At 39.1% G+C, this 24,448-nt stretch overlaps 13 protein-coding genes across 13 annotated transcripts; 8 read left to right on the top strand and 5 right to left on the bottom strand. All coding sequences in view use genetic code 12, as the record gives it.

The window, feature by feature from the left end:
* Positions 1-2,076, bottom strand: MDL1 (ATP-binding cassette permease; the record flags this gene model as incomplete). The annotated part of the gene is made up of 1 exon (XM_036807972.1): positions 1-2,076. The coding sequence occupies one exon, from the start codon at positions 2,074-2,076 to the stop codon at positions 1-3; it is 2,076 nt and encodes a 691-aa protein (XP_036664756.1).
* A 277-nt stretch (positions 2,077-2,353) lies between these two features.
* On the bottom strand, positions 2,354-3,379 carry CPAR2_801320 (uncharacterized protein; the record flags this gene model as incomplete). The annotated part of the gene is made up of 1 exon (XM_036807971.1): positions 2,354-3,379. The coding sequence occupies one exon, from the start codon at positions 3,377-3,379 to the stop codon at positions 2,354-2,356; it is 1,026 nt and encodes a 341-aa protein (XP_036664755.1).
* A 361-nt stretch (positions 3,380-3,740) lies between these two features.
* Positions 3,741-4,544, bottom strand: CPAR2_801310 (uncharacterized protein; the record flags this gene model as incomplete). Its single annotated transcript, XM_036807970.1, has 1 exon — positions 3,741-4,544. The coding sequence occupies one exon, from the start codon at positions 4,542-4,544 to the stop codon at positions 3,741-3,743; it is 804 nt and encodes a 267-aa protein (XP_036664754.1).
* Positions 4,545-5,804: 1,260 nt separating this feature from the next.
* PGA23 (Pga23p) lies at positions 5,805-6,548 on the top strand (the record flags this gene model as incomplete). Its single annotated transcript, XM_036807969.1, has 1 exon — positions 5,805-6,548. The coding sequence occupies one exon, from the start codon at positions 5,805-5,807 to the stop codon at positions 6,546-6,548; it is 744 nt and encodes a 247-aa protein (XP_036664753.1).
* A 396-nt stretch (positions 6,549-6,944) lies between these two features.
* On the top strand, positions 6,945-7,493 carry PGA22 (Pga22p; the record flags this gene model as incomplete). The annotated part of the gene is made up of 1 exon (XM_036807968.1): positions 6,945-7,493. The coding sequence occupies one exon, from the start codon at positions 6,945-6,947 to the stop codon at positions 7,491-7,493; it is 549 nt and encodes a 182-aa protein (XP_036664752.1).
* Positions 7,494-7,980: 487 nt separating this feature from the next.
* Positions 7,981-9,090, bottom strand: KAR4 (Kar4p; the record flags this gene model as incomplete). The annotated part of the gene is made up of 1 exon (XM_036807966.1): positions 7,981-9,090. The coding sequence occupies one exon, from the start codon at positions 9,088-9,090 to the stop codon at positions 7,981-7,983; it is 1,110 nt and encodes a 369-aa protein (XP_036664751.1).
* A 450-nt stretch (positions 9,091-9,540) lies between these two features.
* CPAR2_801270 (uncharacterized protein) lies at positions 9,541-11,281 on the top strand (the record flags this gene model as incomplete). The annotated part of the gene is made up of 2 exons (XM_036807965.1): positions 9,541-9,657; positions 9,725-11,281. 2 exons carry the CDS (start codon positions 9,541-9,543, stop codon positions 11,279-11,281), a joined length of 1,674 nt encoding a protein of 557 aa, XP_036664750.1.
* An 82-nt stretch (positions 11,282-11,363) lies between these two features.
* Positions 11,364-14,387, bottom strand: GEF2 (Gef2p; the record flags this gene model as incomplete). The annotated part of the gene is made up of 1 exon (XM_036807964.1): positions 11,364-14,387. One exon carries the CDS (start codon positions 14,385-14,387, stop codon positions 11,364-11,366), a length of 3,024 nt encoding a protein of 1,007 aa, XP_036664749.1.
* A 2,209-nt stretch (positions 14,388-16,596) lies between these two features.
* Positions 16,597-17,841, top strand: IDP2 (isocitrate dehydrogenase (NADP(+)); the record flags this gene model as incomplete). Its single annotated transcript, XM_036807963.1, has 1 exon — positions 16,597-17,841. One exon carries the CDS (start codon positions 16,597-16,599, stop codon positions 17,839-17,841), a length of 1,245 nt encoding a protein of 414 aa, XP_036664748.1.
* A 242-nt stretch (positions 17,842-18,083) lies between these two features.
* On the top strand, positions 18,084-19,748 carry CET1 (polynucleotide 5'-phosphatase; the record flags this gene model as incomplete). Its single annotated transcript, XM_036807962.1, has 1 exon — positions 18,084-19,748. The coding sequence occupies one exon, from the start codon at positions 18,084-18,086 to the stop codon at positions 19,746-19,748; it is 1,665 nt and encodes a 554-aa protein (XP_036664747.1).
* A 337-nt stretch (positions 19,749-20,085) lies between these two features.
* Positions 20,086-21,060, top strand: ALG5 (dolichyl-phosphate beta-glucosyltransferase; the record flags this gene model as incomplete). Its single annotated transcript, XM_036807961.1, has 1 exon — positions 20,086-21,060. The coding sequence occupies one exon, from the start codon at positions 20,086-20,088 to the stop codon at positions 21,058-21,060; it is 975 nt and encodes a 324-aa protein (XP_036664746.1).
* A 248-nt stretch (positions 21,061-21,308) lies between these two features.
* RPD3 (Rpd3p) lies at positions 21,309-22,784 on the top strand (the record flags this gene model as incomplete). The annotated part of the gene is made up of 1 exon (XM_036807960.1): positions 21,309-22,784. One exon carries the CDS (start codon positions 21,309-21,311, stop codon positions 22,782-22,784), a length of 1,476 nt encoding a protein of 491 aa, XP_036664745.1.
* Positions 22,785-23,785: 1,001 nt separating this feature from the next.
* On the top strand, positions 23,786-24,346 carry PGA34 (Pga34p; the record flags this gene model as incomplete). Its single annotated transcript, XM_036807959.1, has 1 exon — positions 23,786-24,346. The coding sequence occupies one exon, from the start codon at positions 23,786-23,788 to the stop codon at positions 24,344-24,346; it is 561 nt and encodes a 186-aa protein (XP_036664744.1).
* Positions 24,347-24,448: the final 102 nt, after the last annotated feature.

Genomic DNA, 24,448 nt, shown 5'->3' with positions numbered 1-24,448 from the left:
TCACTCGAGTTTGTTTGATTTCAACAACTTGTTGAAATGGCTATTACGGTTATTGTGTAATGTGGCGAAATCGCCATCTTCAACAATTGAACCATGTTCATTAAGCACGACTATTCTATCACTGTTTTTGATTGTTGACAATCTATGGGCAATGGAAATAATTGTGACTCCCTTTTCCCGATTTAATCCCAACAAATTTTTCATTACTTGCTCCTCACTAATGGTGTCCAAAGCTGAAGTGGCTTCGTCTAAAATGAGAATCTTGGGTTCTTTGATTAAAGTTCTGGCCAATGAGATTCTCTGCTTTTGTCCTCCACTTAATTGAGTTGAAGTAGAAGCACCTATCTTGGTGTCCAAACCATCAGGCAAGTTCCTAACAAATGCTACTGAATGGCTGAGTTCCAATGCCCTTTCTATTTCTTCATCTGTAGCATTTTGCTTGCCAAAAATTGTATTATCCCTCACAGTACCGCTAAATAATAATGGCTCTTGTTGCACATAACCAAGCTGTCTTCGGTAATCGTTCAAATTCAAGTCTTTGATTTCAACCGGTGATTCAGCTCCTATAGTGATCAGGCCCTTGTTTGGATCATAGAATCGCAATAACAATTGACTAATGGTGGACTTCCCACTCCCTGACGGTCCAACCAAACACACATTCTCCCCTTCCTTGATATGCAAGTTCAAATTTTTAAATATAACATCAGGTCTCGATGGGTAAGTAAAATCCACATCTTTGATAACTATATCTCCATTAAGCTTTTGCTTCTTTCCTATATTGTTGGAGATTTTTGGCTGATATTCGACCAACTCAAACACTCTTTCAGCTGCTCCCAAACCCTTCATCAATTCTGTATAGAAATTTCCCAATCCAAATACCGACGAGCCTGTATAGACAGCATACATCATAAAGCTCGACAAGTCACCAATGGTTAGCTCATTCATACCTATAAGTTTAGTACCGATTACCAACAACCCAATCATGGTAATGTTCCCAAGAAACCCATTCACTGAAAAATAAATTCCCGATAACTTGCCCTCTCGTAATGAACTGTTGTATATGTTTTTGATTTCTTTATTATACCCATGCACCACTGATTGCTGCTGTGCAAATGATTGAATCACTTTAACACCATTCAACTTCTCCTCGGTGACTTTCGTCAATGCACCTATATTCTCTTGAATCAACCTTGACAATGACTTGATCCGTCTTCCGTAAAAAAACGACATTGCAATTAAAGGCGGAAACAACAAACTCATGCACAAAGTCAATTTCCATGACACATAAAACATCATTGATAACCCCACAACTCCACTGATGATACTTCTCATCCCATCACTGATATTCATACTCAAGCTTTTGGAGATAATTTGTGTATCGCTTGCAATTCGCGAAATCAAATCACCAGTCTTCATGCCCAGTTTTGTGGGACCAATGTCAAAGAAATACGCATCTTGAGCCAAGATTTTGGAAAATAATCGGCATCTCAATCTTGCAACTAGCTTTTCACCCACTGACCTTAATAGGTATATTCGACCAAAATTTGCGCTCGATCCAATAACAAATATAACTGCCAATGCGGAATAAAACAGTGTAGGTGTCAATCCAAAAATCAACTGCTTGTTGTCCGAATCTTCTCCCTTTTCTTTCTTGTCGTCATCATCGTCCAATGGTTTTGCAGTATCTATAATTTTCCCAATGACTAATGGTAAAGACATGGTTGTTGCTGACGATATTGCCAAACATAACAATGCAAACATAATCAATTTAGACTCTGGTTTGGCCAATTTAATCAATTTAAGTAAATCCCTAAACAATGAGGATCGGGGAGCTTTATCACTTTTGACAGATTGGTCGGCAGAAGTACCTGTCTGTGTAGTTGTCGGCGAACTATTGTCCAATCTATGCTGCTCCCCATTTTGGCTAGTTGAATTTAGTCGTATTTGGTGTAATACAAAGGACCTTTGTGTCCCGATAATAGGTCGTGGAAGGTGATGAGTCACTAATGGAGCAATTGCCCTCATTCGAGGAGCTTTTGCTATCACACCAAGCAACAACCGCCTCAGTAAAATCATTTATGTTATGTGATGTTTGCCGACTCGGTGGACCCGAAGTAGATTGAAAAAAATTAAAAAAAAATCGTGCACAATATTCCGAAATTATGTTGGGCGATAAGTAATTGAGGCAAAAGCATTCACAAACAAGATTGTGATAAACCTATTACAAGCTTACAGTAAGGAATGTATTAGAATGTTTCTGTATCTATACTTCAAACACTTTGTAGACTATAGTTTCTGCAGAAAAAGCCGTAATTGAATCTTTTCCCAATATTTCCCCTACAACACCCCCTCTCTATAAAAGAATCTTGAACCCACGACTCTTTGCAATCGCTTGCAATTTGATCAAATCACTTTCTGGTAGATAAGTTGACTTTATTCCCAACACAAAATCTTTGCCACAATTTTTGAACATAATAGGACTAAGCACACACAATTTGGTATAATTCAAACTCCAATTCTTCAAATTAGGCAATGGCTCCAGTAAGTCACACGGCTCGACAATTTCAACTTCGTTTTGATTCATCAACAAAACTTCTAGACTTGGTGGTAGATTGTAAATAAAATCCTTTGAAATATAAGTCAACATGTTATTATTCATATTCAACGTGGTTAAATTACTGGGGAACTTCTTCAGCATACCCCACACATCCAAGAAATGCTCGTGATTGCTTCGTATTAGATTCTCTGAAAGATCAAGTGTGTTTAATGAGCTAAAGTATTGGAAAAGCTTTGACCAATGAGCAACATAAAGACTACCAATTTCACTTGATTTTATTGTAAATTTGTTAATCTTTTGCGTCAAATTGTGTCGACTTAGCTCCAATAGTAGCTTGATAATGATTGAATTAAGGGAATCGGGGTTTTCAATAAATACCAAATGAGCATCAATATGGATGTTGATTTGTTGCGCATGTTCAAAGTAACTGCATATATTCAGATCATTGGACTCAAGAAGACGAAGAAGTCCGTTTAGGTCACTGATGAATTGATGGTAGTCACTGGTTTGTCTGGTAAATTTAAACTCAATCAATTTCGGACGTACGTGTTGAAACAATTTACCTTCAAAAGAACCATCATTCACCATCTTGTCCTCGAATGCACTAATAGTAAGCCCAAAATCTGCTCTAGAGTCAACACGGGGTGCACCGTTCAGTATCAAAAGCACACCACCAAATAAACGTTGGTAAAGCAAAACCATGATTGGCAGTGCTGACTCAATGTTTTTGAAGTAATGAACCAACTCAGTGACTTTTTCAGTGTTGAGGCTTTTAAGTATGCGGAGAACGACCTCATTAGGTAGTTTGAATATGGAAGACATGATATGAAAGCAAAAACTGTGGTGGTGGCTACTATGTTGGTGACTTCTTTCACTGATAACAAGTAAAGGGAAAAAAAAAGTACTTTCTTGATGGATTTGATGACCTAAAGGGGAAAAAAACTTTTCTTCAATTTTCAAATGGGCCGCCTCCGACATTCTCAGATTCAGCCTGGAAAATCACAAAACTGCAAAGAATGAAAATGTTTACATGTTTCAGGGTATATGAATATGACTATTACATTGTATTTCTAGCTATTCTATATAGATACGAGTAATATGACACTCAAAAGGAAAACTATTGAACAGAATCCAAATTGAGACAAGGAAGAAGCTCCATTTGTTGATCAGTTTAGTTCATCCATCACACCTTCTGATAATATGATCCATAATTCGCTTCCACACCGTTTGAGTTTATATCCTCATCGCCCATAGCTACATCACCCTCTTCCGGGACTTGTTCGAATCTTGGCCCATCCATCTCATCAGCATCGAGCATGTCCAAATCTTTATCGAATTTCAAATTATCCCAATAATTGTATCCCAAATCTCTATAAGCTTCAGTCTCTTCCTCAATTTTTTTAGTGTTTTGCTTTGCCTGCCGCTTCTCCTCCTTCAACAAAAGTCGTTTACTTTCCAACTTGTTTTCCTCATTGATAATGTTTCCCAAGTCGGTCCATGACATAAGCCCATCTCGTACCAATTGAAGAATTTGCTCGTGACTTTTGAATGCCCTAATAGATGAATTATTTTTAGCATTATATTTCTTTATGAATCGATTGAATAGCTTGACAAGCCACCTCTGTAAGCGATATAGAACGAGAAATCGGTAATCGTACCATGATATGACTTTCAACCCAGATGTAATAATGTTCTGAAAATGATTGACAATTCTTTCATTTACGTATGAGTCGAGTTGTGATGAAGTATAGGTTCGAGGAGCAGATTTGGTCTTGAATATCCCACCACCGAAAGGGGTCTTGAAATTTGGTAGTACATACTCACTCTTCTTGCTTTTTACTGTGGAGTTAGCTGACTTGTCATCATTCAATTTCAAACCGTCAAATAATGTGTCCAATTTTATACGTTTCCCAGACCTATCGACAATTCCTCCATTGTCGCTATCATCATCACTATCAGAATCAAGGGCATGTTTTTTACTATTCATACCTTGGCATACAACTTATCCATAACTTGATTTGATGCTGTTGTTGGTGTGCACTTGATATACTTTGTGATATTTTGCTGCTCCTATTATCCAGCGCAATTTCTAGATGCTTCTCTTTCGCGCTACACGTGCAGTGTCGAAAAAGTCGCATCTTAACCACATACGACATTGTTAATAGTACGTGAAATGCCCCATGTAATGAGATTGGTTCTTCAAAGCACTCCCATGCGGACTCTTAAGGCGAACTCGAGTCTAAATCCGCGACTACTCAATGGGAAGCTTTTCATAGATGATAATTTTAGAAAGTGTAAACGTAAAGCATTGTTTCACGTCACTGCGTGTACTGTATATAGTGTATGCACTATTCTTCATATTTGCCAAAGGTCGTGTGACTGTAAATCTTTACAAATGTGCACTACCGAAACTTTACCTATTCGTCGTGTAAGAACTCATCAGGGATGGCGTGTTATTCTTGGTACTTGATGACATGGTCTTGCGATTTTTGGGTTTGCGACAATAACAACTGAGATATTGGTTCATTCAGGTACCAAACTTGGCAACCACTTTTTTTTTTCTTGTCGACGAGGTACACAAACCATACAAAGATGACTGAGCTATAACGAAAGTTGGAGAGAGCGCGTCAATATAAAGTACAAATATATGACTTATACACACGTGAACAGAAGGCTATGTGAGTATTACATTTTATGAACAACCAGCATAATTTACCCATTAAGTTCGAAATGTAAACAAAAATTAAAAAGCGGAAATTGGAACAATAGGCGACTACCACTTTTTTTTTTCGTGTATTGGTAAAAAAAGAACCATTACATAATGAAACTGTGTAATAATCTCTCTCTCTCCTCACCTCACAGCCACTGTGCGTATGTACACCTGATTTGTTCAGGTTTGATCTATTATTGTTCTCCAGTGTTTGCGTCATGATATTAGCGTGCCCCTTTCGAGAGAACAATGCACAAAAATAATCATTTTTGTCGCCATTTGCCTCCACACAGCCATATATCGCATTAATGTGGCACTTATGACGTTACCAATCCAATAAACAAACGTTCAGTCTCGAGAACAATAAGCTTTGGTTACAGACTTTGGTTTCGTGTTTGGTACTCTAGAGACCACAGCCTTCCAGATGTAATATATAAAGGGTTGCTAATTTCCTCAACATCGAGGTGAATGAATCGTTTGAGCCATAAGCAAGACTTTACTCATCATATACAATTTTTAAACAAGATCATCACTATAATGAAATACTCCGCTATACTACCATTGGTTCCATTGGCAATTGCCGCACATAACGATGTGGTTCAACAAAAGAATGTTTTGGCTGCTGATGTTGCCTCAGGCGCTGCATCTGTTGCTGATGCTGCAACTTCAGGTGCTGCTGGTGCTGCGGGAACTGCTACTTCCGGTGCCGCCTCTATTGCTGGCGCTGCCACTTCAGGGGGAGCTTCCGCTGCTGGTGCTGCAACTTCGGGAGGAGCTTCCGCTGCTGGTGCTGCAACTTCGGGAGGAGCTTCCGCTGCTGGTGCTGCCACCTCAGGAGCTGGCTCTGCTGGTGATGCTTTAGAGACTGAAGGTGCTGCAGCTGAAAGTGGTCTTACTGGAGAAGATGATGAAACAGACACTGCTGGTGGTGCTGAAGAAACCGGTGCTGACGAGACTGGTGCTGACGAGACTGGTGCAGACGAGACTGGTGCAGAAGAGACTGATGGTGGATCTGGCGCAACTGAAACTGAATCAGATTCTGATGAAACCGGTTCAAGTGGTGGTTTGGGAGGAGAAGAATCAGGTGAGTCGGGCTTAGGCATTGCTAGCACTGGAAGCCACACACAAAGTAGTGGTGGAAGCAGCAAGTCCTCTAGTTCAGGTGAGTCCTCCTCATCAGGATCAAGTGGTGGCTCTTCAGACTCATCATCTGCTAGTGCTGGTGCTAGTTATTTGAGTGTTGGTGCTTTGGCTTACGTTGCTGCTGTTGCTTTATTATAGATTTAAAAAGTGTTCATAGTGAGATAATAATAATTATAGGTTTTTATTTGGGTTAATTTTGCTATTACACATTCTCTATGTAGGCTCGTCGATGCGATCCTTTATATTAAAATAGGGATGTCTGTGGAAGGAGAATGTAACTCGTGGTAGGTTGCTGCAAAATGCAGCGAGATCAAACAAATAAGAAAATCATGTTTTTCCTTTAACTTTTGGCTGCAATTTTATGCGAATTCGCTGAATCCCTTATAATTTCCTTTACCATATAGCAATCAAAGCTTTGACCAAAGCAGTGTCTAGTCAACCTGGATTATATAAATCAGTAAAGAAAACACCTTGTAAAATAATGAGATCTCAGTTACTTCTTTTCCACTACAAAAGTATTGCTTATCTCCCAGAATGAAGTTTTCATCATTAATACCAATCGCTTTAACCACGGCTACTATTGCCGCACAAGGAAGTACCGTCGTTGTTGGTTTCACCACAACTATCATCAATCCAGATGAGCCATCACCTGGAGGAGAGCAACAGCAACCAACACCGAATCAAACCCCACAGTCGCCTACTGGCGTTATCGTGACTCCAACTCAAGGGGGAGAAGGTGGTGGAGAAATAACAACTGTGACTGATACCAATACAGGTACTGGCACGGGAACCGGAACCGGTACCGACACTGATGATCAAAACACTGTGACTGTTACTACCGAGGCTACAACTGGAACAGAGGGAGCTGGTGGAGCTGGTGGAGGGGCTGGAGGACAAGCCAATACCACAACTACTGAGCAAGCGCATACTGGGCACAATGAAACTACTACGCAAACTAATCAAACGGGGACAGGAACTGCTACTGTGACTCCAACTGAGTCCCCTGCTACTGCAACTAATGCCGCTGTTGGTTTGGCTGCTGGTGCATCGTTGGGCTATCTTGTTGCACTCTTGTTTGTTTAGTTTGGAAAAAAAGGAGAACTGCAGATCCTGCCCTTTTTTTTTTTTTTTTAATTTTCCCAATAATTCTTCTTAATATCTATGTTTATGACATTCTTTGGCAGTTTTTCCCCGTCTTGTACGTGTATAGTATCTTTTTACCTATTTGTTTATATATATATATCACTAAGTAAATTTAATGCCAGTCTTTTTACAACAGTATGATAGTGCCTCACTTGGATAATCTGACACGCGAGAAAAGTTAAGCTTTCAACGAATAAAATTTTTTCCAAACACATTACATCTTCGTATCAAGCAATAAACAATCCAGCTTATGAACAAGTATGTCGAAACCTTTTTACTTTTGTTCCATCTTTGTTCATGATGAAAACCTTACTCAGCTCACTCAGAGTCTACAATGCTGATAAATAGTTCCTAAAACATTCATCAAAATATCTGAACAGAACTTGGATGGAATAAATTATGCATTACCAATTAAATACTAACCAACTCACTTAGCTGATATAATTGGACTCTTTGGTCTCAATTCCTCAATCTCGTTTGTTTGAGGTACCAAAAATTGAGCCGATAAACTTGTGCTTGCCCCAGTAATATTTTGCTTATACTTAATGACTGATTTGTCATGCAATTCATCATTGTATGCTTCAGGATCAAAGTTGTTGACCAATACGTCTGGACCTAGTATAACCCATCCTGGCCGTAACTTGACATGGGTTTCAGGACCCAATCTTGATGGAATTATATGCAATCTTCTATTCGAGTTGGAAAAATTTTCAGCAACTTGATAAATTTGTACAGGACATGCATTTCGACCATGCTTGGAAGTGATTGAAGGGCTCTCAATCTGCAAGTCGGTGTCGATATTGCAGTGGATCAAGTCGTTGTCGGTTGATCTTCTAACTGTGCCAGTGATACACATCCAACAATGCCATTGTTGTTTTTCAAATAACGATTTTTCTTTAGCTGTGTTAGCGACATGCGGATAATAAGGTGACTTGTCATTAATTGGTAAAAAAATGAGCTCTTCTGACCGTCTAAACCTCTTGTTAAAATTGTCGCTATTTAACAATTTTGTCAATTGTTGAATTTTTTGTGTTGTTGACCAAATAAATAGGAAACCTGGTTTGGAACACAATTTGTAAATGGGCAAGCTGTTTAAAACTGGTAATATAAACTGATTATCAACCAAAGCACCAATCATGATGACATCAAATTTGAGGTTGTGTTTTTGAATCCAAGTATTTAAAGTTGGAACGATTTTATCAGTGGGGCAACGAACACCAAATGCTTTTGTTGCATGCTTGGCAACCTGTTGTTTCTTCAACTCGTGTAATTTATTCAATTTGGGATACCCGTCAAGTGGGTTGACTACATTTCTAATGAATTTTGTAGCGTATTCACCTGAATGGATGTAGTGGTTGTTGTAATCTATGGGTTGCAAAACTGCCTTTGCAGCATCTTTCTTTACTTTTTCTGAAGAGGTGAGTTTTGATGACTTCGTAGTGGTGGCAGTTGGTGAAGATGGTGATGTCTTCTTTGTTGATTGGGTTCCTGATGTGGCTGTGGATGCTCTTGAACCAAACTTGTTGTAAGTGTACATGGCCGTTGCTTCCCCTCCTTGCTCGATACGTGTAATATAAGGGGAGGAGAAAATCAATCAATGATGTGGGAAAGGTATAGCTTTCAATTTATAGCACAGGCACGAGTACCAGCTTTGTTTGAATTTGGCCTTGTGATGAAACAAACTGTAAGCTGGGCGGTATGTAAACAGTGTCAAATTGCCTTAAAAAATATAATTAGTAGTGGGAGAGGAATGCTTATAGAAAAAGTGGTTGGTTTCATGTTGTTTTTTTTCGCTCTTTACACAAAATCAAAATTGCATTTGTTTCAGGAACAACAGAGCCACACACACACACACAGACGCACTTTCATTTGCGTTCTTTTATTTTTTTGTTTTTGCAATTTCTTTCATAGCATAACAGAGTACATTACAACTGCAAGAATAAAGTAGGTTTCACAATTGCGCTTCCAATAGCAGCGACCCCTTCTAATGACATTCATAAAACTAGAGGAGTTACGTGCCAGACAAAGGCTCAACTACGACAGCTTTGTTATCAAACACCATTTGGATAAATTATTAAGACCAATTGAAGAATACAATAAAAATGTATGTCATGTTTCAACATTGTCGAAAGCTACGCCAACAAGTGCAATATACTAACAGACTTACCTAGTTTGCGATCCCTAACTCCTCCATCAAAGAACGTATTGGAGTAACTGATGAATTGGTTGAGAAATTACGAGAGTTACGAGCACTGCAGGTTTGCACTGACAACTCCACTATACCACACCTGCTACAACACGAGTTTCCCATTAAGTTAAGCACAGTTATATGCAATGACAAACATTTGTTTGAGCTAACTACATATTTTATAAACACATTGGTTGCATATATCAGAACCAATGATTGTCACGAATATTTGTCAACTATTGCCAAGGTTTTGAGCAATCACTTGAAAACGTTTACTACACATAGTTCCTTGGCTCCATACCAACTATCCTATATCAACAGATTAGTGAGTGAAGTGTTGAAAATATGTGAATCCCATACCGAAATCTTGACCGATTGGTTAAGTGAAGTCACTTTCTCAACAACTACAGCTAGCGGAGTATGTCGTCACGGAGTGAGCTTACTCCCAATTCAACAAATCATTGAAAACTTCCTCACTAATGAACTAGAAACATTTAAAACTGCAAATTGGGAAAACTTTATAAAGTTGAGTCAAAACTCACCTGAATTGAGTGACTATTTATGTTCCCAACAAATTTCCGTTTTTGATGAGATGATCAAATTGTATTTCTTCCCATCTCAAGAGTACCAGTTGTTGCATATATCCGTACTTGAGCCAGTATTGAGCGCAGTGATTACAATAATGGAGAACTCAAGTACTCCTGTAGGTAGTCATTACTTTGGAAAATTCGTCACCATGTTTAGAAAACACTTGAACTTGCGTGGGTCTCACACCGATGATTCGGTAGTGTTCATTTTGCATACGTTATTGAATTTAGGCGCAACAACAACGTTGAATCGATTAGTTGATGATTTTCACTTCCAGTTGTATTTGAATGATAAACTTCAAGACCATCAAAGCTTGGAAACGTTTCTCTATGTTTTGTCAAAAATATTGTATAAACAAGACCAAGGATTTTTGAAATTACTGAGTACCAAGAACCGAACCCAGATGTTGATTCACAATTCCAACTTTATGCACTACTTGCGAATCAAGGTTAAGAAAATCCATAATGATGATGCAGAACAAGTTTCTCACAGATTCACTGACATTTTAACCCAATATTCATCATCACTTGAACCTTATATCGTTGATACACATAGTGCATTGATATTCCAATATTTTAAATTGTTGTTGCAATATTTCCAAAACAAACCTTCACTTGACACCTCCTTGAACCAACTTTCATTGATGATGTTTCTCAAGTTCAATATGCACCACAATGCAACCTTCATTGAAGTTGTAAATTACCTTATTGTCAGCTATGAACTTTACCACCACCATATGAAATTGTACGAAATGTATCAATACGATCCTATCGAGTCGCTGAAAATAGTTGCGCAATGTGTAACCCCACCTGACAGTGAAATTTTGAGCTATTATGGAGTTGAAAATCTGGCCAAGTGCATCAATTACGTGGCGTTGCCGCTACAGTTGGAGTTGTGTAAGCAATTGATTACCGATCTTTATATCTGTTGCAAATTGAAGCCAGATGGGTGATATGGCTTAGATAGAAGGGTGTGTACATCCAACAATCTACCATAATGATATCATTTCCTCGGTTTATTCATCTCTTGTAATACTATTCGTCCCCACACTCGCCCCGACGCAAGTAATCAACCAAAACCTTTTTATGCAACACTCCGCAACACGAGCCGTCGTCCTTGTTCAACAACACAATGACTCGATTTCCTATTCGCTCAAATATCAAGCTAGCAAAACTCAATGGAGAATGCTCACTGATGAAAAGAGGATGGGTGTCAACATATGGTGTAAGATCCGTTAATCCATCGAGCATCTGCGACGCATCCAGTAATGCTGTAGATCCATAAGTGAAGTAGTCTTGATCAATAATGTTCAGTTGACGAGTTGATGTCCCATTGCTTTCATGAATCAAGCGACAGTAAATCTCACCAACATCTTGCTGTGTCACCCCACATTCTTCCAAGTATGCATTGATGCGATCAAGACAAATTTCTAAATCGGCAAAGTATATGAGCCCAACACAGTTTCCACACTTTATGATTGGAATACATCCGTCCAAAAGACTGTGATTGGCAAGAATGTGAAGTTTCTCTTCAAGAACGGTGGTTGATACCCAGCACAGGTGAGTCAAATCAATGTAAATGTGGTTACTCTTGTCCCGTGCGGAGGACGAGGAGGACTTTGACTTTTCGGGAGCAAAAATGAGACCATCGTCAACAATGTCTATTACCCTAACCCTGGGGTCAACTGGCTCGTTTTCTGATGCCATAAACGGGTAGTCGTTATTGATCAATACCGATTCATAAATTGAATTTTTTTCCAACAAGCCGCCTGACCAGTTAGCAACAGAGATGGCAATAGCAATGGGTAGCACATAGGTGTATGAAGAAGTCAACTCAAACATAATGACAACAATAGTTATGTTCATTCGTGTTACTCCGGCCATGAAAGCTCCGGCCGATATCATGGCATAGATACCTAGATCGATACAGTTCTTCGAAGGTGATCCCGGCGCGGACCCTGACCCACACGAAAGTGAATCAAAAACAAATGCCATGACCCCATTACCCAAACCCGTATCGCTATTTTTGGCCCACACACTTATTCCTTGGATTATCATGGCAAATATCCGGCCAAATAGAGCACCAACAACCATTGATGGGACATAGATACCACAAGGTACTTTCAATCCAAAGGTAACAAACGTTAATCCTATCTTGACTAGAAGGGCAAACGATAGGGACCATAATTCATGCACATACTCTTGGCTGGTTGTTGGACACAACGATCGATCTAACTCTCTTCCGGAACAAGAAGTGGCTAGATCTAAAACCAACTCCGATGATGCTTGCTTAGTATATGGATTCCAAAATGTGATCAATCCAGTCACTATTGCGATAACCCCAACTTCCAAAATTGGATTTTGCTTGATGATACGGTGTTTACGAAACACCCGTGGCCACCAATTGATGAACTTGACAAAACAGGCACCAAAGATCCCCCCTGCCATTCCAAGAATTACAAAAAAGATCAATTCAATAGGTTTCCAATCTGAATAGTATTCGAGTTCAAACAATACTGTCTTGCCCGTACCATATGGATTCAACATTTTCAAAAACAACGTGGAAATAATTGCGCAAAAAAACACTTGAAACAACTGATGGTTCGGTAAATGATTGTTAATCTCCTCTAAAATGAACAAGACACCGCCTAATGGTGAGCCAAAAGCTAATGCCACACCAGCTGATGCACTAGCTGACAATATCTGTTTTTCAAAGAAATCATTGGTATAAATGAATGGGAAATATCGCGATGTGATATTACCCACACATGTTGCCAAATGAACATATGGACCTTCTTTACCTAATGACATGCCAGAGGCAATGGCCAAAACCAAAGCCACTGATTTGGTGAAAAGAGTATATACACCGAGGAATCGGCGTATAACAAATCCTGAAAGGATAATCTTAACTTCGGGTACACCCGAACTCATAGCTGTATATATTACGCGTGGCTTAATTTGTGTGTGTGGTGGCTCGAATTGAGCTTTTTGGTCGGGCTCACCATTCTCAATCTTTTCTTCTATGCCAGTGGTTATCTTTGTTGTTAGTGTAATTAAACATGCAGAAATGGCAAAAGCAGCAGTCAACATCACATAGACGATAAAATCCCATCGTATCACACTTCCAAGGTACAAGCTACGACACAATTGAGACCAACTGACCCAATTTGGACATTGTGGTTCATTGAACGGTGCTAACAGTCCATGGCTCGCTGTTTGCTGTATTCCATTAGCACAACACGATACCTGACTTGCAAACCAGTTACTTTTACAGTATCCGTACTTGACCCCAACTAGCAAAATCTCAACCTTGTCAATCATAAATGCAATAAATGAAAAAAATAAGCCAATAAGAACAATTAAAATCCATTTGCCCAATATGTAGTACTGCTTTTGCAAAAATGGAATTCGCTTAGTGTTCGAGCAATCGTTTGTGTCAATTGTCTTGTCATCTCCAATCCATTCATTTTGCTCTAACGAGTAATTGAATCGATTTCCCTCGAGATATGCCTTCGTCCAATCTATTGTGGTAAAGTCATTGTAATAGTTTCGTAAAGAATGCATAGGATCAATCAAGTTATCGCAAAAGTTTGAAATAATGGATTCACTGGCTTTCGATGTAAGAAGTGACGTTAATTCATCATCGCCATTATCAATATCGAATTCACTTGATTCCTGGTCTAACCGTGGACTATGGATAACGTTTCTTTGTGAATTTTGCCTCTTGAAAACCTGCGATCGTATATTCAATCTATTTAAAGACGACTTCTTCCGTGGCAGAAGGAGGTGCTTGGGGATTAATGGTGTTGAGGGAACAGTCGTACTCACAGGTCTAAGTGAATGTGATTGATTCTTGATTGATATTTTGGGATGGTCAAAAGAGCGAGCTGTCTTGAGATTGGGTTTGGTGTTTGAGCTATTCGATGATTGATGTGCGTTATCCTTTTGAGGTGATTGTTGGTTGTTAGAGTAATTTGCACGATGTGGGGTTGAGTAATCTTGGACATCATCCTTTCCGTGATGCAGTGCTTTATTGTGAAGCGTGTGGGAATTGAGCATCTTGCAATGAAACCAATCAGCTCACAAGTTTGAACACAATGATTTTTTCGGTGTATATGAGAGGTGTGAAGGTGCTGATAAGGTTGTTTACATTTTGATGTAGTAGTGGACCAAAAAAAAAAAAGTAAACAAATAGAATACATTACGTCATCATTTGATAAGGGGGAGTGGACATTTATGAGAAACATTTGAACGAATAGGACTGACTTGGGGAGCACAAACAGTCCTTGATAGGTAAATTGTAATGTCGGTGCATTCAAATGGGCTAAGATTAAATCGTTTTGAACTCTTGATAGCGATTTTGTAAGATTTAATATTAGATGTATTGCGGACTTTGTTTCAAAGGGATTGTTTTTGAACCACTAATACACTTTCATCTAATTGTCCGAGATTTGAGCTAGTTACCTCAGCTCGATTTACTGGTATTCGTACTTAATTTTAATCTGCGATTTACTTTCTTGTTTACCAATTTCGTTTGTATGGCGATTTAAATGCCTACAAAGAAGGTCGGTCTCGATGATTATTGATGGTGAACCACTGGACAGAAGAGCTTGCCTGTTTCCTATAAACTTTCACTTTTCCTTGAGGGATCGCAACCAAAGAGTTCCCCCTATTTTCTATTTAATGAGATCTGGGGAGTTTGTGCCTTCTCAGGAAAAACTCGGAGTATGGAATTGTTCGGAGTCAAAAGTGGCACAAAAGTCTCAATTTTGTGAATTTCTCTCCACTCACCAAATTAAGCATATCGGAAATGCTCAACAAATCCAGTAATATTTGTCGGAGAATCAGCAAAACAACTAGCCAGTCTAAATGTTGAGTAAAGTAGAGCACTCTGCAGTGGCACTATCAATCAGTGCCACGCGTGAGGTACGATCTGGGTGTTGCTCAAATTGATCAGTTGTGTTGAAGTAAATTGTGATTCAAAACGTAAAGTAGTGATTGAAGCTGGTTCATCGGGGTTTGATTTGAATACAACAAGGTACATATCCATCCAATCAGCGAGACGGAAAATGTCAAATTCCTTGTCTGACAGCCACACTCACAAATTGCCCTCTATAGAAAAAATTTTGGTGCTCGCACTTCAATTGAAGGAAAAAAAGAGTAACAAACCCGGAAATATCTCTTGTTTCATCGGAAACGATAGTATTGGTAAAACTCACCCGGAATTAAGATCCGTTGGGTGGCAGCTTTTGTACGCCAATCACATCTTACAACTTAGCTAAAATCCGCTTTTCTAGACTTATGGTTTATAGATTGTGGGAAAGGCAAGATACTTTGTTATCTCCACTACCAGTTACTGTGTAGGCCGTTGGGTAGACACCCCCTCTCGCATACACACGACTAACCCCAGAAGAAGAACAGAATTTTTTTTTCTGCTGTTCACAAAGCAAAAAAAGTCTTCCCCACCTTTTCCATTTTAGGATTCTTTTTTTTTCTTTGTTCTTAAATATCGGCTAAATACTATAAGACGAGGTTTTTATAGCTATACCGATGGAGCCTAGAATGCACAGGTATTTAACGCAAGTAGGTAGTAAAAATTTGACCTAATAATCTCATGGTACCCCCTATTCAAATTGTTGAAAACAAACTATACTTTCCTATAGAACCACCCATGTGTCGCACATATCTCAACTGTTGAAGAATTTTCTAGCTCGGTACGATCTGTTTCGGAGTCAAAAAATTTTTTCTTTCCCCCATATCGCGCCATAAATACAATAGACACACAACACAATCTTTTACACATAAAAATAAACAGAATCGCATACATAAAAAGGTTCAAAGTAAAGTAAAGAATGTATGTTGAAGCATTTTTAATTCTTTATAGTTCCTCAGATTGGGCGTATATATATATAACAACTCTGAAATTCCGTCGCAAAGTTTTTTTTTTTTCTCTTCTTTTCACTCTTCTCAATTTCTACCCCTTCGATTTACCTTACTTCATCGTATATATTCACACAAGTCAAAGCGCTTACTTTTTTTCAATACCATTCGATACTATTAGAGTTGTTGATCAATTTTGAGAATAGAGAGCCCTTTCCCACTAAACAAATTGTTATTTTATTTTTTCCAGACTTTCAATATTTAAAATTTACCCCATCGGTATAAAAGTCTCGGAGTTTCCCGCCACACCAAAGTGTATATAACTAACTACAAACTGCACATCCAATTTCTTTCAGAAACAGCCACCAACTATACTACAACAGTAAACATGTCCTCACAACAAAAAATTAAGGTCAAGAACCCCATTGTCGAAATGGATGGTGATGAAATGACAAGAATCATCTGGCAATTCATCAAAGACAAGTTGATTTTTCCATACTTGGACGTTGATTTGAAATACTACGACTTAAGTATCGAGTACAGGGATGAAACAGATGATAAAGTAACAACTGATGCAGCTGAAGCGATCTTAAAATATGGTGTTGGCGTTAAATGCGCAACCATTACCCCTGATGAACAAAGGGTCAAGGAATTCAATTTGAAAAAAATGTGGCATTCTCCAAATGGTACTTTGAGAAACATTCTTGGAGGTACGGTGTTTAGAGAACCAATTGTCATTGACAACATTCCTAGAATTGTCCCTTCTTGGGAGCAACCAATTATTATTGGAAGACACGCATTTGGTGACCAATACAAAGCCACTGATATTGTTGTACCTCAAGCAGGTGAATTGAAACTAGTCTACACTCCAAAGGATGGTGGTGAACCAATTGAATACCCAGTGTATAACTTCAAAGGACCGGGTGTTGGTTTGGCCATGTACAACACTGACGAATCAATCACTGATTTCGCTCTTAGCTCTTTCAGATTGGCAATTGAGCGTAAAATGAATTTGTTTTCATCTACTAAGAACACCATTTTGAAGAAGTATGATGGTAGATTTAAGGACATTTTTGAAAACTTGTATGCTACTAAATTCAAACCTGAGATGGACAAGTTGGGCATTTGGTACGAGCACAGATTGATTGATGATATGGTGGCACAAATGTTGAAATCTAAAGGTGGATATATTATTGCTATGAAGAACTATGACGGTGATGTTCAATCGGACATTGTCGCTCAAGGTTTTGGTTCTTTGGGTTTGATGACTTCAGTTTTGACCACACCAGATGGAAAAGCTTTTGAAGCTGAAGCAGCTCATGGTACCGTTACTAGACATTACAGACAACACCAACAAGGTAAGGAAACATCCACCAACTCTATTGCATCAATTTACGCATGGACCAGAGGATTGATACAAAGAGGTAAGTTGGATAATACCCCAGAAGTTGTTGATTTCGCCAACAACTTGGAAAAAGCCGTCATTGATACTGTTTTCAAGGATAACAAAATGACCAAGGATTTGGCTTTGGCTCAGGGAAAAACTGATAGATCGAGTTATGTCACTACAGAGGAATTTATTGATGCTGTAGCTGACAGATTAAACAGAAACTTGGGCCGCTCAAAGATCTAAGACAGTTTAGGTAAGGAGTTTCTATTTGTAGAAGAGAAATATGTATTTGATATCAATGTGTGAACCCTGTAAGAATTCTTTTACGAGAGTGGTCCACAAACCATTTGAAAATTTAATACGAAAAGGAAGAAAAAAAAAAAAACAAATTAAAGTCAAACATCATCAAAAGTACCCAAATTTAAAATAAATCTGGTTTAGCGGTAGATCTTAACATATCGTTACATTCTATACAGGCTCCCACGATGAATGTGGGCTCCATATTAAATGATGATCCGCCCCAAGGTGGGTCGCAGTCAACGACTCAAAAGGCTCAATCGTCGCCAGCTTCTGACATGCTGCGGCCATCGGAAACTCAATTGCAACAACAACAAGAACAAAGACAGCAACTACAGCAACCACGTCAGCAACCTTCCAGTCGTTCATCTTCTCAATCCGTGCATCAAAGACACTCAATTACAAACATGTTGAACGACTCAACACAGGATAAAGATTCGGCACTTGTGAAGGCTACAGAACCAGTGCCGCTGCCACTGGTACAAACGCAACCTCCAAAAGAGTTTCGAAAACCTTTCAACTCAAGTGCAATGAGCTCTCCGGTATTGACACAACGACCTCCACCGGTAGCCGTCGGTAGCAGCAGTGCGATTTCCAGTTCTCGAACCAGTCCCAACACTTCTAAACGAAATAGTATTGCCAATTTAACCAACCCTGAAGAACCACCCACGGTCAAACGTGAAGAAGAGGAGGACCATAGAAGTTTGACTTTTGAACCGGGTGAGAGAAAGACAAGTAATGTACCCATGTTGAATCCCAACGATGATGATTTGACAAAGATCAAAAAAATCAAACAATCAAATAAGCCCAAGAGATATGCTACACCACCAATATGGGCTCAAAGATGGACTCCTCTGAACGAGCGTGGTGCAGATTGTGCTAGTAATGGAGTACCTAACGATAGTGGTAATGTTGGCGTTGGAACACGAATCTCACTGAAACCTGTTTTTGACAACACGACAACAAATTACGTTGATCTTCAATGCAGCATCACTGGAGTCATTCCACCTTCTTCAATTACACGTACTACGGCCGAGTGGATATACGCCAATTTCGCCAACATTGAGGATTCGAATAGAAAAAATGTCGAATTGGAGTTGAAGTTTGGGAAAATTATCGATAAAAGAAGTGGGAATAGAATCAACCTAAATGTTATTACCGAGTGTATCTATACAAATGAATCGGATATCCGTTTCGATATGGAGGTCGAAGAAATTGCTTGGAATGATATACGTAAAATGTTTGATGAATTGGAAAAACGTTTTCAAGAGGAGAGAAGGACAAATCCAAGTATCAAGGACAAACGTAAATTCAATATGCTCGAATCTGATCAAACAGATTCGTTTTATCAACTTGGTAACAAAAATGAACATTTGCGAAAAGTGAGGATATCAAAGGATAACTTACTTGATCCACCTAGGTATACTGCCATACAAAAAGAGCGTATCGCTGACTTGTACATCCACAATCCTCAATCAATGTACGACTTGCGCCTCTCGCTTTCATTAGAAGTGCCTGTTCCTGAGGGTAATATTGAAGCAATAATGTCAAAGAATCAACCACAATTGCAACGTGGTAAGAAACGGGTGTCATTTACTCACACTCCAACAATTACTCAGTTTGATCTTACGCGAGTAATGATACCTCGCGAGTTTAAGAATAAATCTGGTAAGAAAGTTGTGAATCATGAGACAAAGTATGAAGTGGAAATGGAAGCTGACACACTGGCGATATTCCAAAGCATTGACAAGGTAAGACAAGGAACTGATACTTATCGGTTGGAGGAGGAGGTTGAGATATTTTTGAACAATGCAAGGGTTATAAATAATCGGGTAACCAAGTTAGCATTGTGATGGAGACAACTCAGTCGATTGTATGATGTACTATTATGTATGTGGTGTAGTATCTGTTGAGATTGTATTATTCTACTTGTAAAAGTTTATTTTGTAGGTGTCGAAACGTTTGAGCTACAGGAGAGCGCCCTGAAGTGCCGTGGCCGCTTTACCCTTCAAATGGTTGTACTCTGCGCCGCATGCTAAGTTCATGGTTCCTAGTTCCTTCCGAGTTCGCGTCAAACGCAATGCCGACTAATTTTTGTTTTCTTTTTTTTTTTTCAACTTTTCCATCCAGATAGGTGATCAAAAGCATTTCCCCCCTGAATATCTGAGATCTCCAGAACTAATCTCCAACATGTACGTAATCTATGTTAGTGCCACGATTGCCGTACTATGTGTCTTGGTATATGTGACGTTGATATTATTTTCGCACAAGCCAAGACCACCAACTTCGAGCGAATCATACTACAAAACCAACGACAATGCCAACGCATCATACGAATTGCCTACTAGAATTGACTCAACTAGTCTTGAAAGAAAACCACAGGTGGAGATTAGCGTTGTTATACCGTGCTACAATGAAACAAAAAGATTGAGCAAAATGTTGAGTGAAGCTGCTGGGTACCTTGAACAACATTATCAAGGAAACTACGAAATCATCATTGTTGACGATGGGTCAAGCGATGGAACTGCAGAATATGCCATTCAATTAGCAAAAGAATACAAGTTGGAACCGCACACAATGAAGGTGGTCCAATTGTCAAAGAATAGAGGTAAAGGTGGTGCTGTCACCCACGGTCTCTTACACACGCAGGGAAAATATGCGTTGTTTGCCGACGCCGATGGTGCTACTCAATTCTCAGACGTTGCCAAACTAATTGACTATCTCGGATCTTACCCCAATGAACCTGCCATTGCCATAGGTTCGCGTGCACACATGGTCAATACTGATGCTGTTGTGAAAAGATCGCTTATACGTAACTTCCTTATGTACGGTCTTCACACTTTGGTGTTTATTTTTGGTATTAGAAAGATTCATGATACTCAATGCGGTTTCAAAATGTTTAATATGGATGCAGTGAAACAAATTTTCCCTCACATGCATACGGAAAGATGGATTTTTGATGTTGAGGTATTGCTATTGGGGCAGATGCAAGGTATGAAAATGAAGGAGATTGCCGTAAACTGGCAAGAAATTGATGGATCGAAAATTGATTTGGCAAGGGACTCAATTGAAATGGCAATTGATTTAGTGGTGACGAGATTGGCATATTTGTTAGGGATATACGAGTTGGACGAATGTGGAAGAGCTGGCAAAAAGAATCAATAAGGGAGGGATGCGTTTCCAACTATATAGAGCAGTATATTATAGACGTTACAACAACATCAGTTGATAAAAAAAATTGAAGCCACGATATATATTAGCTTTCTGGTATTGAGGGAAAAAAATTATTAATCATGGAATACACTTTTCTTCTTCAGACATAGTGGACACCACGAGAATTGTGCGTTCAATTGCTTCTTCCTTTCCCATATACCACTGTCATTGTTACCTATTAAACACACCATTTGCCACGAATGTACGTTGAACTACCGTTTGATGAATTAAAAGTCCTGCCAGATAAGAGACGAATAGCCTACTTTTACGACCAAGATGTAGGAAACTACTTCTATGGAACGGGTCATTGTATGAAGCCCCACAGAATCAGAATGACCCACTCACTTATCATGAACTACGAATTGTATAAAAAGATGGAGATATATCGAGCCGAGCCTGCAACGAATCTAGAGCTAACTCAATTCCATACTGATGAGTATATTGATTTTATCGATCGTGTTACTCCTGACAACTTGCATTTGTTCCCACGAGAGGCCCAAATCTTCAACGTCGGAGAAGATTGTCCCGTGTTTGATGGGTTGAATGAATTTTGCAAAATATCTTGTGGCGGGTCAATGGAAGGAGCGGCAAGATTAAACAATGGCAGTGCAGATATTGTCATCAATTATGCTGGCGGACTTCATCATGCCAAAAAATCAGAAGCCAGTGGGTTTTGCTACACAAACGATATTGTTTTGGCTATTGTAGAGTTGCTTCGGAAACATCCGCGAGTGTTGTATATTGATACCGATGTGCATCATGGTGATGGAGTTGAAGAAGCATTTTATACCAATGATCGAGTAATGACATGTTCGTTTCACAAATTTGGTGAATTCTTCCCGGGAACTGGTAATTTGACCGATATTGGTATTGGCAAAGGTAAATACCATGCAGTGAATGTACCATTGCGAGACGGTATCGATGATGCTTCATACAAGTCGATATTCGAACCGTTAGTAAAGACGATTGTTGATTGGTACCAGCCTTCAGCTATTGTATTACAATGTGGTGGTGATTCGTTAAGTGGCGATCGGTTGGGACCATTCAATCTATCCATGAGGGGCCATGCAAATTGTGTGAATTTCGTGAGATCTCTTGGCTTACCCATGATGGTGCTTGGTGGGGGTGGATACACAATTCGAAACGTTGCACGAACGTGGGCGTTTGAGACTGGGGTATGTAATGGAGTCATATTACCTAAAGAGCTACCCTACAATGGGTATTACGAGTATTACGCACCCACGTACGAACTTGATGTGCGCTCGTCAAATATGAATAATGCAAATTCAAAGGAGTATCTAGACAAATTGTTGACGCAAATTGTGTCAAACTTGGATCATACAAAGCACGCGCCATCAATCCAACTTCAAGAAGTGCCCGCAGATAAGGAGGATCTTGGCGATGTGAATGAAGACATGCCTGATGCAATTGATACTAAAGGAGGTTCGCAAATGCAAAGAGATAAGGAAGTTGAAAGGGAGCTGGAGTTTTATAATGATGAGGAAAAGGACAAAGGTGAACGCAACGTGTTTGAACAGGACAAGATTGTTGAGACCGATGTTCCAAAAATAGACGAATCAAAGGATGTGGAGCATGGGGTCACTTTGTTTGAGCATGAACAAGCAGAAATTGATCAGTTGAACAAAGAAGGAATGGATGTAGATGGTAATGATTAAAGCTGGGATCATGCTTGTAAATCGCATAGTAAAATTTTGAACCTCATGTTTCTTTACAAATTATCAATAGATGCGATGTATCAAATCTAAGTAGGACTAAAGAAAGCTGATCGTTTAAATCGCAAAAGTAGTGCTCTCTTTATTCTTCTCGTAAAATAATTGTGCATGAATCACAAAATTGAAAACAAAAGAAAATAAAGTTGCAAAAAATCTTGCGAAATAGGAGACGTTTTGTTGTTGTGCGTGTGAAACCTTATTCCGACACTTCAATTGCAATAAAAAGGTTTCAAAGTTGACACAGATGTGTTTGAGGCGTACAAGTTTAATGTGAATAGAGAGTAGTGTAAACAAAGCCCCGGCTGAATTCTAAAATCATTGCAACAAGCGTACAATGACAATGTTACAAAATCTCCGAATGATCCCAAGCTGGGGAGCAACTAACAATTGATGCGCATGGATGTACATGGTTGTGCATTGGTCTACGCTTGCTTCAATTCGGTGAGCATCTCCAAGAAAATAAAGTTCCCTTGTTTACCAACATCGACATCAATGTAGAGTCACCTTTTTTAGCGTGTACAACAGAAAAGTATAATAAATTGTATTGACCGAATTGAGAGACACCAAGGCTAGAACTGGTAAGTTCACATATTGAATAGTACTATTATTTTTTTGGCAAGTTTTCGTGATTATTATAAAAATGCAAAATTTCTTGAAATAGTAGACTTTAAAAATCTTGCTAAAGTTATAAATCTCGCTATTTTCCCACAAACCAAACTGCAGCCTTTCATTATCGTACCCTGATTCTAAATCTTCCCACCACACAGAAACATTCTCAACTACCACATTCATTTAGCTGAATAATAACGTCTTTTCAAAGCCAGGACAACAGTCAATCACATTCGTTTATTCCACCATACAACTGGCTAATTTTTTCAACCCTAGTCTCTCATTATATTCAAACCTTTCCAAGCAAAAAAAGTCATTCATTACAGCCTAAAACAATGAAATTGAAAACCAGCATCCCTTTACTTTTAGGATCAGCTGGTCTAATCTCAGCAGAAATTGATACCACAGTTACCGAAACAGTCACCGTCACCAAAACTTTGTATACTCCAGAGGAATCGTTGAGTATGGCTGAAGAAGCTGCGAAGGCAGCATCCATTGCATCAGTGTTGTCAGTTGAGTCATCAGCATCAGTTGCTGCTGTTCAGCTGGCTGCAGATGCATATTACAACTCCATAGCTTTAGCTTCCATAGGTCTACTTGCACAAGAAACGGCTTCATTAGAGAACAAGGGCTACAATGCTACCAACGATGTTACCACCCACTATGTCACTGTTACTTTCAAGCCAAAATCCAAAGTAACAACTTCCGCCTCAAAGGAAGATGAAGAGCCAACTCTCGATGTCGATACGGCTGAAGCTCAATCTGACGCAAGCTCGTCTGATGCTGTCACCATTCCTGCAGAGGAGACCTCTAAAGGAGCTGGTTTTACAATACTCAACAAACAATACACTGGAGGTGTTGCTGGTTTGTGTGCCTTGCTCGCTGCACTCTTGTAATTCTACTCGTTATTGCTTTATACCCATTTCGTATCGTTTGTATTATTTTTGAATAAATCGTTTCGTCAATATGTTTATATGAGGTAATAGTAAATCTATATA

This window comes from Candida parapsilosis, contig 005807 (genome assembly GCF_000182765.1).
Source record: "Candida parapsilosis strain CDC317 annotated contig 005807".
Lineage (NCBI taxonomy): Eukaryota > Fungi > Ascomycota > Pichiomycetes > Serinales > Debaryomycetaceae > Lodderomyces > Lodderomyces parapsilosis.
The sequence above is the reverse complement of the archived record's forward strand: the minus strand, read 5'-3'. Positions and strand labels throughout refer to the sequence as shown.